Below are 12,249 nucleotides of genomic sequence, written 5' to 3'. Positions count from 1 at the left end.
GGATTTAATGACAAACAGAAAAGCAAAGGACTAAACGAATCGCCCTGTAATATTCCCTTTCTACTAGAAATGGGTTTCGAAGTCTCTGTCCCTGAGAATACATCTAAAAGTGAGTTTACTAGCAATTCATTTACGACTTGAGTAAAACAAGTAGTCGCTCGGGGTGGTGAAGTCTGTCCAACACATTGAGAGGTTACAGTGGTAAGATTTAGCCTCTTCAAGGATCATTTGTGAACTAGCAATTGATTCTTATAACCCCAGCATCCCTTTCTGACTCTTTTCTGCTCCATGTTTTGTTTGTTTGTTGTTTAACGCCGCACTCAGCAATATTCCAGCTATAAGACGGCGGTCTATAAATAATCGAGTCTGGACCAGACAACCCAGTGATTGGCATCATTATCATCCACACAATTGATATACGACGACATGAATCAAGCAAGTCTGCGTGCCTGACCCCCGATCCCGTTAGTCGCCTTTTATTACAAGCATAGTCGCCTTAACGGTAAGGACCGCCTCCGTGGTCTAGTGGTAGGGCGCCCGCCCGGAGAGCGGAAGGTCCGGGGTTCGATCACCGGCCGCGTCATACCAAAAGACTTTAAAAGATGGTACTTGTTGTTACCCTGTCTGACGCTCGGCATTAAGGGGTTCAAGCAAGGACTGGTCGCCTCGGAGTCAGTATACTGTGTCTGAGTGGGGTACTCATGTTAAACTGCGTCATGCTATCTCAGTGGGCTAGCACTATAAATCGGCATCAGTCCGGTCTATCGTACAAGCAGCCACACACACACACACACACACGTGCATGCACGTCACTATATAAGTGCATTAATCTTGGACGCGACGTTAAACCCAATGTCACCCCACCTCACCTTAACGGTAAGCATGGGTATACATCTACGAAAGTGAACTAGTACTGTACAAGTGTCAAAAGAACACTGCTGGAATGCTGTGCGCAGCAATTAAAATACTTCCACTGTTTGCAGGAGCACCGGTGGCTATATGTTTTCCGCCCAAACCCAAAGACAGTCATGTTACGTATAACGTTTAACCCCATGTGCTCTGTTACAAGATACGTGGCGTTTGTTATAATTTCAGCTTCCTGCAGTCGTAATCAACACGAATGGGTTGGAAATGTAATATGACAAGAAACATGGCATACAGGTTAAGCTGGGTGCCAGTAAATAATGCATCTCAGTTTAATCTTAATTACTTGAATATATGTTGAAACGAATGAATGATACTATGTCAAAGACGACCAGACTTCGGAATCCGCTGGAATCGGATCCGTGTTTATCTGTGACAAATTCCAGCTGGTGAAATTTGAGTGAACTTTGCAAGTGACGATGGATTTAGATATTCACAATATTACAGTTCGTCAAATTGTAACAATAACTGTAAAATACATTATTTATTTATTCAATGTGGGGAATAGTCCATGTGAGGAAATATATTGTGAAGACTGTATTATGTTTTCACGTCAACGTGGTGGCTAAATCCTAACTTTAATATGAATTTAATTCTTGTGTCATGTTTGTCCGCACTGAAGGTGATGATAAGCACGTTGAACATTTCATATTTAGTCTTCTGTTTCCTATTGTGACGACAGGTGCTTGCAAACTGCACAAGTAACAATGTATGTAATTGATTACCTTGTTACTGTTACTTCAGTGTTGATTCATTTAGTCACACTTAGGGACGCTAGGGGGTTGCAAATTTCTTCCAACTAGCAATGCATGATGTATGTACAATGCAATATTTGGATATGAGTTGATTTCAAATTGAACAGATTACAACAAACTTTAAATACTTTGTCCGTCTGTCAGACAATAGTACTGTTTACCACACGTAACACACCGGAAGGATGTTTTGCATCAGTGAACTTCTCCACAGCCCAAGAGATGGGATAAGAAGAGAAGGGGCGCAAACCTCACATATTAAATAACAGTTAAATGTGATCAAGCTGTGATCATTTGAAAGGCATTTAGAAGTTGGAACAGTTATTGCAATTGTTTATTCATGGCAAGTTGAGAGGCCATAGGCCCACAGTCAACATATTTACAAGGTATGCGGGTTTCTTCCAACGAACAATGCATGGTGTATGTACAGTGCAATATTTTCCAATAATGTAACATTTGAGTTTGACACGAGTATGCAAAACAGATTGATATTTTGAAAAGATGTAAACGTCTTTGGTATATATTTGTTTCTTGATTCCAGATAGGCTGTTCATACAAGCATAAACTGATAAACAACATTAAGATTACAATATGTACAAATGTTGTTAGAATTTTTAAATAATCCATCGTACACCTTTCAATTATCAACTAAAAAAAAACATTGTTATGTGTGTACTGGATCATTTTTGTTGTTTTAAGCTGTAATTTTGGAACAGTTATTGCCTTAGTTTATTCATGGTAAGTTGAGAGGCCATAGGCCCACAGTCAAGATACTTACAAGGTATGCGGGTTTTTTCCAACGAACAATGCATGGTGTATGTACAGTGCAACATTTTACAATATTGTAACATTTGAGTTTGACATGAGTATGCAAAACAAATTTAAATTGTCATTTGGAAAAGATGTAAACGTCTTTGATAATATATATTTGTTTCTTGTTTGAAGGTAGACTGTACATACAAGCATGAAATGATATTTATTTTCAACAAGAAGAAAATTACAAAATGTACAAACATTGTGACGATAAGAAAGATACGTTAAAATTGAATTCACTGAGTAGAAGACGAATGGGATCAGAAGTACGTGTGTACTGGGTCATTTTTGTTGTCTTAAGCTGTACTTTTGGCAGTCAAAAAGTTTAAGTGCCATGAAATATAATAATACATATTGATCACATCATTATGTAGCCAGTAGGATGTACAATACGATGGCCGAGACAAAAGTGCGTAAACGTGATCTAATTGTTGTTTCGTATCTTGAGGTCTGTATTTGTTTCAAGCCAAACGAATCTTTAAAGTGCTAGCGAGGAGGCGTGGCTTAATTAGTCCGGCTAGCAAGCCGATTTGGTATTACCACCATCCGGCTTCGTGATCGTTTCATTAATTGTGGGGAGACCTGTTTTGTTTACATTGTAGATAATACCGCAATGGATTCCATGTGTGGCAAGAGTATGGTTGCTGTGGGCATGTCAAGTCACCTCGTTTTAACATGAATAATTTTAACATTGTAACGGGACTTGTCTCATCTACATATACTTATCTCACAACAGCAGCATGCATCCTTCGTGACTGCATTGTAGGCTGGGGGTGGTGTATTAGTAAACATGACGGCCGGAGTAGACGTTTCAGTTGCCGGGCAGTTGGAAAGAGGAATGGAGAAACGATGTTCAGGTTGACATCACATGTTCTGTTTCTTTGCGACTGGTCATTGGATGTGGATTTTTTCCTTTTGCAAATTACACAGCAGCAACACGTTGCTGAAACCACAACTGCAATTCCGCCGAGTACACCTCCAATTATGCCTCCTACTTTCGATCCTGAAGAAGCTGTACACAAACAACATAAAAAAGAAGGACACCTTTAAAAAAAGAATGCACATGTAATGTGTATTTTGAGAGTGTCAGGCACTGAATGTTTGTATCACCAATGTATTACTGAAATGTAAACACGTTTCAAATTTCAGTATAATCCATCAGATTACGTCCTGTTAAACAATGGAATCTGTTTCGTCCGATAATCGAAACAGGTTTTTCTCTGGCGGTGAAGTTTTGTCGTTGTAAAATGTCCTAATAAGCCCCCTTTTCACATGCCCAGTCTCGATTATGCACCCAAACAGATTCCATCTGGGAATAGCGCTGAAAATGATATCATGAATGAATCGCTGAAATCAATAGTAACACCAGGTGTTCGCTAAAAGGGTAAGCATGCCCTGTGCTGCCCTGCCGGTAGCACCCGCCACTCACACAATTTGCCATGAGAAGGCGGCCTGTAAACAAACCAGACAATCAAGCTACCGATGGACCAGAAAACAGAAAATGGGGTTATTATGTCACGATTGTCTGTCAATCACATCGGTTAGAAACAACCCACACACAGCTGGTAGAGAGTAGGCAGAATAGGTCCACAGCATGACGCAAAGCGTGTGTACATTTTGTAGGTTATGTTGACTTTATCTTTTGTCGGGACAGACACGAAACTATTTTGAGGTACTTGATATGTTTCATTGCCAAATAGGGCTCAGACTCGGTGGGAAACAATCATTTGATTGAGAATTATATGATTATTAAATTTCTTTCTTTCTTGATTTTTATGTTCGGCGGATCCGTAGACCATTAATACAAAATTAAGCCTTAATATTTTAATGGTGGTTGTCATGGCAACGTGTCCCATAGTGCTCCACTACTTCTACGTTTTAAATTTGTATACGCAAGCATTGACGAGTTATAAAAAATTGATTTCTTCTGTTGCAATTTGCTTAACACTAGGCCCTTTTGACTCATAGATTGAGTGGGCAACATATAACACTGGCAACTTCAGAATTTGTGTGCGGGCGTGTCACTAAGAATGTTAGGAATAAAAAACATTTATGATGCAGGTCACTTTCATAGGATCCTGCTACGTTTAAGAGCGCACAACAAGTTATTGCACCTCAGACGATTAGGTCAAGAACTCGGCCCCTCGTGTTTTTGAAGAGTTGTTTTTTGGTGAACAGTTGACTTGCTCTTGCATGTGTTTGTGATGGGTGCCACAGGTGTGGCAGGATGCGTTCACCTTTACGCGAACATCTGGTATCATCATTATTAGACAATAGTGATTCATAAACACATGATCATGAATAGTCGGTATCGTACAATCAATTCTTATGAATGCAGAATGGCGTTCTTTTGTCGCTTTTATTATATGTCTCCGATACCACGGTTAGTAAGTTGTCATTATATTAACATGTCATTATCAATGTTTATATCATCTTAGACCACACGTATGCATATACGTACTTTTCATAGTTGTTTGGGTAACCAGGAGACGTCAAATAGCCGGGCATGGAAGTAGAGGCGTTGAGTCTTGACCTTCCACAATTAAGTGTATTGTGTGACTCTACAGAAAAAAAATAGAAACCAATCAGTTCTACTAGTTGAGGTCGCATGATAGTTTGTAACAATATGGCATTACTCGTTAATCATATATAGGTGTTTGTCTGGGGTTCTGAACTGGGGCCCTTTCTATTTTACATGATGTAACTGATCGGCTTCATATTGTTACAAGATTATTCACCAATGAAACATGTATAGGCTCTTTATCTGCTGATAGGGTTTTACTGAAAGAAATTAAGTCTTACTTTAAATCAGTGGGAAAGCACATGGTTTGTAACTGAATTCTGCTGAGCTAAAATATTATCTTTTTTAGTTCAGGTTCGGGGATATCCAACTATGCTTTTTGCATGCCACTGAAAATGTTGAGACATATAATCATTTAGGTGCCACATTATTTCAAGTTATAAAATTGACTGCACATATTTCACTTATTGCCAGGTCAACAACAAAATGGTTTCAGTGATGCGTAATTTAAATATAAATTAAATAGACGCAATACCTATTCTTGAATACTCAGGAGGTGTGAGACAACTGTTATGCCAATAACGCCTGTCGTACTTCAATTAAATCAGCTTGCTGCTAGCATTGTTACAGGTATGACCAAATTTGTATCAAGTTAAAGTTTGTATTTCGGAACGGGTTGGCTACCACAAAAAAGAGAAACAAGAAAGGAAAAAAGAAATACAACATCCAACAAAATAATATAGAACAAATGTCTTTCATAGCTAAATGAACTTTTACCTCGTAATGGCCCAACTGCTTCAAAGTATGACCTATATACGTAACTATCATACCAAAAGTGCACTTTTTGTCAGAACAATTCGCATTAAAAAACGAATTGAAAGTGTAAAAAGTACTTCTTTACCTGAATGTAAAACAATAATTTATCCCAATGTTATTGGAGATCTATAGTATTTCGGCTATCAGCAATCTGAAAGATGATGTTTTTAGAATTAATTTGTCGGACATTATTTCTTGCTCTTGAGGTTCACAATGCGAAAATGCTTTAACATCGTATGTAAGAACTATACTTCAAAAGAACAACCTTTGTTATCAACATCATTAATATAGGTGCAACAGATAAAAGACTCCTTTAAGTGTTCAAATGTTTTAATTTGCCATACTGACTTCAGAAAATGCGTGATAAAAAAACATAAATATGCCAAAATGTAAAAATCATTTACCAATCAATAGCGTATGTGTCCACCTCTGGTTGAGAAGCAAGAAACACATCTTCGTTTCATGGAATGGACCAGGCGTCGCACAAAGTTCTGTGGGATATCTGTTCAATTCTGCTGGAGCATGTTTCGAAGTTCCTGGAGTGTCTGTGGAACACGTGATCGACGTCAAAGGCGCCGATCCATCGCATCCCACATGTGTTAGATCAGGTGAGCGAGCCGGCCAGGGGATGACATTCACGTTGTTTTGTTGAAGACAATCCTGAACAAGTCGAGCAATATTAGGCCGGGCGTTGTCTTGTTGAAAGTTAATGCCTGGTCCATGACGACACAAAAACGGTAGAACAACAGGGCCGATGATCTCGTCGCAGGAGCGCTGTCCATTGAGATTTCCCTCTACCACTATCAAACGGGTCCTCTGTCTTAATAATAAATTGCTGCCGCTGTGGCTGAAGTGAAAATGAGACTCGTCAGTGAATAGAACTTGTCCCCACTGCATGGCCGTCCAGCGTAGACGCTGTCTGCACCACTGTAGACGTGCTTGACTATGGTTTCCTGTCAAAATGGGACGTCTGGCGGGTCTTCAGGCGACAATCCCTGCACATCTGAGGCGACGACGTGCGGTTTGTGAAGCTATTCCTGTAAGGCCAGGGATTCTTCTTGCAGTCACTTGCTTGCTGGAATCGATTTCATAGGGGTGTTGTTCGAATCCAGTTGTCTTGTCGATTATTGGCTACGCCTGGCCTGCCACTCCGAGGATAGTCTCTGACTGCATTCGTCTGTTGCCATTTACACCAAATGGTGTTTCTGTGGACGTTAAATTGTCTTGCAACATCACTGTGACTCGATCCTGCTTCAAGCAAAACCAATGGCTCGCAGACGCTCATTTTCGGACAGGCGTGGCATTTCGTAATGTTGAATAATTGCGTAATTTTGTTGTTTTTCTGAGTGGTTATTGTCAACACGATGCTGAACAATACGTATGGAATCCCGTTAACGCACATGTTTTTATACACATTCTTGGGTAGTGAATCGATGGGGCTTCCATAAAAGTCAACTTTTGCATGGAATGCATGCTTTTCTGTAGCAGTTGCGTTTTTGTGACTTGATTCCATGCATGTACTATAATATTGAAAACCAAACTCTACTTGTTTGAAAAATACACTAAAATATTGGTGTCAGGGAACTTTAGTTGTTGAGTATAGTTGTTGACATATATATTAATATAAGGGTCCCAGTTCAATGTATATCATTAATATAGGTGCTCAGACCAATTTAGCAAACATTTTAAGTGGTAACAGTAATTCATCTGAAGAACAAAATAATGCAATGTTTAAATATGTCCATCAATGTATGGTGGAAACAGCAAATTATGAACAGATTTTATTTCAATTTTATGTAATAACAGTTATTTATCACCGGCTACGTCTCTATTATATCACGTCTTCCATGATGCTTGCATATTCAATTATACATGTTGTTAATAGTACAAAAGTTTTGGTTAACTCTCCTCCGTATTTATGTTTGCACTCATCTGTCGTCGTTGTTTAAGTGAATCACCAATACTGCATGCAAATACCACCGATTAGTAATAATTCTTTAGCTTAGGTTCATGAAAGCATGTAAAAAACGCCACAAGTTTACTACAGTATGTATTAACGTACCATGTAGGTCATCTTGACATGGGCTCCTTGACATACATGTAGCCCAGCACGACACGCTCAAAGTGTAAACATTGAGCTATAGCGTTTCCGCCATCTTGTTTACACAGTTGACGGACCGTGTGTCCCATGTACAGATTACAATCCTTTGCCTAACACAGGAGCAATGTACCACCTGTAATATACTTCCAGACACATTCAAATTCAATATATGTCCAGTGTGTCTCATCATCATTTAACTAGATAGGTTACCTTTATTGATCGTACGTGCTGATAAATACAGATACTGCAGTAATGCAATCGACATGATATCAATGCAATTTGAGTTAACGAAATCGTGTATGTGTTTAAACAGTTATGACCTGTTTAAATGTGGTTGATTATTTGTAAAATGATAACCTTTTAATGTGCATATGTTATAACGAATATATGTTACACACACCTGAGACCAGCGGCCCAAACAACAGCACGCATACTCCAACGAAACAAGGTATGTTCATAGTGGCCTCCTATCGTCGCCGACAGTTCTCCCTCGAAACTGACAGTATTACATAACAACGCAGTGTCCGATGACACCTGTGTTAGGTAATACTCGAGGCTAACATGACATAACGACACCTGGCCCGACATGACCTTTATCAATATCAGGACAACGCCTCGTGCGCTGTTGTTCCCATTGAAACCTGGGAAGGACACACAACTCTTATCAGCTTGCGTGGAAAATGCCATTTATTGGGTTGACCTGATCATGATAAAGGAGGCTTGGGTTAACCACGACAAAAACATGATTAGGTCTCTGGTATGCACAAGTACATGCATTTAGTGTCTCAGAGCTGGTGCTGAACTGCTGGTACCAAAGCATTTATCACATCATATGTAGCTTTCCCACTTGGCCATTTGATAAAACTAACGGATAAAAAACGGCATAAAATACGTTTCAGTTGGATCCACACCTATGTATATTTAATCCTGTATAATTGGCTTCCTCATCATGTTCTCGTCATGTTCTCTGTCCAACTCATATTTATCTCCCTCATTTATGCAATTGTTGTTGATCCTCCACCAACCATATACTTTCTGTCCCATGTTCATTATACAGCCTTACTTGGCAACTTCGGAACTATATAGCTTGTTGTTACTGTATGTGAGCCTGTCCAACATTATGTGTCATAAATTGTCGATGGTAGTTAATCCCCGAAGTGTTGTTGAAATATTCTACCGAATTTCATTTTCTGATGAAATGAGTGCGGTCGAGTAAGCCTAGTGGTTAAAGCTTTCGCTCGTCACCCCGATGACCCGGGTGCGATTCCTGACATGGGTACAATGTGTGAAGCCCATTTCCGATGTCCCCCGCCGTGATATTGCTGGAATGTTGCTAAAAGCGGCGGAAACCACCCATTCACTCTGAGGAAATGATAGTGAAGGTGTAATGACGGTAATGTCTTCAAAAATAATTTCGGGGGTGTAGATATCAGATGTGTCCACGAAGTTGGGTGATACATGCATGACACAATGATGGCATACGGCTAATTAACTGCGAATCCTTCCATATTTTTGTTTGTTCTCGGACCTCGTCGAGTGATGGTTCAACAATGGCTCCGTCGTCAACTCAGTTGACAACCACATAGTTATTGAATTCAACAGCTCTTGGAACGTTGGGAGTGTCATCCATGTCTTCGATCCAGGTGTCTTGAATAACTGCTTGTGGAAGCAGAGGCAGTCCAGTAGCTCTTCTTATCTACTTGCACACTTCAAGGTCTTCTTTGTACGGAACAGCAAGTCCTAAGTCCTGTGTCTTCCTCCAAATGGCTTGACTGTAATGAAGTAGGCATCCTTTGACATCAGCATTCTATTCAGAAGTTGGAACAGTTATTGCAATTGTTTATTCATGGCAAACTGAGAGGCCATAGGCCCTCAAGTCAACATATTTACAAGGTATGCGTGTTTCTTCCAACGAACAATGCATGAAGTATGTACAATGCAATATTTGGATGTGAGTTGATTGCAAATTGAACAGATTACAACAAACTTTAAATACTTTGTCAGTCGGTCAGACAATAGTACTGTTTACCACACGTAACACACCGAAAGGGTGTTTTGCATCAGTGAACTTCTCCACAGCCCAAGAGATGGGGTAAGAAGAGAAGGGGCGCAAACCTCACAGTTTAAATAACAGTTAAATGTGATCAAGCTGTGATTATTTGAAAGGCATTTAGAAGTTAGAACAGTTATTGCAATTGTTTATTCATGGCAAGTTGAGAGGCCATAGGCCCACAGTCAACATATTTACAAGGTATGCGGGTTTCTTCCAACGAACAATGCATGATGTATGTACAGTGCAATATTTTCCAATAATGTAACATTTGAGTTTGACATGAGTATGCAAAACAGATTGATATTTAGAAAAAAATGTAAACGTCTTTGGTATATATTTGTTTCTTGATTGCAGATAGGCTGTTCATACAAGCATGAACTGATAAAGAACATTAAGATTACAATACAATTACAAATGTTGTTAGAATTTTGAAATAATCCATCGTACACCGTTCAATTATCAACTAGAAACAACATTGTTATGTGTGTACTGGATCATTTTTGTTGTTTTAAGCTGTAATTTTGGCAGACATTTTTTTCTAAAGTGCAAGTATCATGATGTCAAGGGTCTACAATACGATGGTCGAGTAAAAAAAGTGTGAAAACGTCATCTAAGCGCTATCTTGAGGTCTGTATTTGTTTCAAGCCAAACGAATCTTTAGGGGCTAGCGAGGTGGCGTGGCTTATTTAGTACGGTCGGCAAGGCCTGCAAGCCGATTGGGTATTACCATACCATCGTTTCATTAATTGTGGGGAGACCTGTTTTGTTTACATTGTAGATAATACCGCTATGGATTCCATGTGTGGCAAGAGTATGGTTGCTGGGGGCATGTCAATTAACCTCGTTTTAATATGAATATTTTTAACATTGTAACGGGACTTGTCTCATATACATATACTTTTCTCATAACAACGGTATGCACCTTAGCGAGCTAAACACATACTTTTTATTCCTAATACAATATATTTACCATACCCCAAAACACTCTCGTGATAACCTTTATACACATACCCGGGCGGTTGTGATAATAACTGATACCGTTTTGTTTGATTTCTGAACAATCTCTGACGTTGTAATCTTTTACTGTAAAAGGGGTATGCATTATTCATGTGAAGATATCTGTTGATATCGTAGAAAAAAGTTTGTGCAAAGTATTGCACATGTATGTGACCTTTCATATTTACTTCACAAATTCAAAACACATACATCATTCGAAAGTCCCGCTGTTAAGGTCTGCTGAGTTATCTATGGCTACACAATCAGGTGCATCGCTAGGGGATGACGTTTCAAAAGTTTGTCTGTGTGATTGTGAAACTATCTGACGATACGGTGGAGGGTCATCCTTCGTGACTTCATTGTAGGCTGGGGGTGGTGTATTAGTAAACATGACGGCCGGAGTAGACGTTTCAGTTGCCGGGCAGTTGGAAAGAGGAATGGAGAAGACGATGTTCAGGTTGACATCACGTGTTCTGTTTCTTTGCGACTGGTCATTGGATGTGGATTTGTTCCTTTTGCAAATTACACAGCAGCAACACGTTGCTAAAACCACAACTGCAATTCCGCCGAGTACACCTCCAATTATGCCTCCTACTTTTGAGTCTGAAAAAGCTGTACACAAACAACATGAAAATGAAGGAAACGTTAAAAAAAAGAATGTACATGTAATGCGTATTTTGTCAGTGTCAGGCACTGAATGTTTGTATCACGAATGTATTACTGTAATATACACGTTTCAAATTTCAGTATAATCCATCAGGTTACGTTAAACAATGGAATCTGTTTCGTCGAATAATCGAAACAGGTTTTAGTCTGGCGGTGAAGTTTTATCGTTGTAAAGTGTCCTAATAAGCCCCCTTTTCACATGCGCGTGAACTATTGCATTGGACGATTTCCATCAGGCTAATTGCATTATAACCTTAACGTTTCTACGGGTGACTGTTTGGGTTATGAAAGCTATTGCAATAGTACTGCGATGATACAACGCTAATGGGTTACCATTGCAATATAACTGCGTCAGCTAAGTCAACCTGTCATTCAGTGCCCACCAGTCCACCTCCATTGACCACCCCAAAACCAAACATATCCCTAACACATAATATGTTACGTATGATGTTTTACTTCAATGTGGTCTGGTACAACATACGTAGTTTATTGTAACCTTTGATAATTCGCTGCAGGTGTTAATCAACACAAACACCATGGAAATGTACAATGACTGAGACAAAATAAACGTTTAGCTGGAATGACCGATTGATACATCTCATTCCTC

General features: G+C 39.4%; 1 protein-coding gene across 2 annotated transcripts in view; it reads right to left on the bottom strand.

The window, feature by feature from the left end:
• Nucleotides 1-1,996: 1,996 nt before the first annotated feature.
• The window catches only part of LOC124141874 (cubilin-like), a 42,893-nt gene continuing 32,640 nt past the window's right edge, over nucleotides 1,997-12,249 (bottom strand). For both annotated transcript variants that reach the window (XM_048388284.1, XM_048388285.1), the window contains 3 exons: nucleotides 8,328-11,588; nucleotides 4,951-5,050; nucleotides 1,997-3,501 (listed from right to left, as the gene is read on the bottom strand). In XM_048388284.1, coding sequence (XP_048244241.1) covers nucleotides 11,188-11,588 — 401 coding nt within the window. In that variant the 3' untranslated portion in view covers nucleotides 1,997-3,501; nucleotides 4,951-5,050; nucleotides 8,328-11,187. The remainder of the gene's footprint in view (nucleotides 3,502-4,950; nucleotides 5,051-8,327; nucleotides 11,589-12,249) is intronic.

This window comes from Haliotis rufescens, unplaced genomic scaffold (genome assembly GCF_023055435.1).
Source record: "Haliotis rufescens isolate VD_foot unplaced genomic scaffold, xgHalRufe1.0.p SCAF_7, whole genome shotgun sequence".
Classification (NCBI taxonomy): domain Eukaryota; kingdom Metazoa; phylum Mollusca; class Gastropoda; order Lepetellida; family Haliotidae; genus Haliotis; species Haliotis rufescens.
This window is presented reverse-complemented; position numbering and strand designations above follow the sequence as displayed.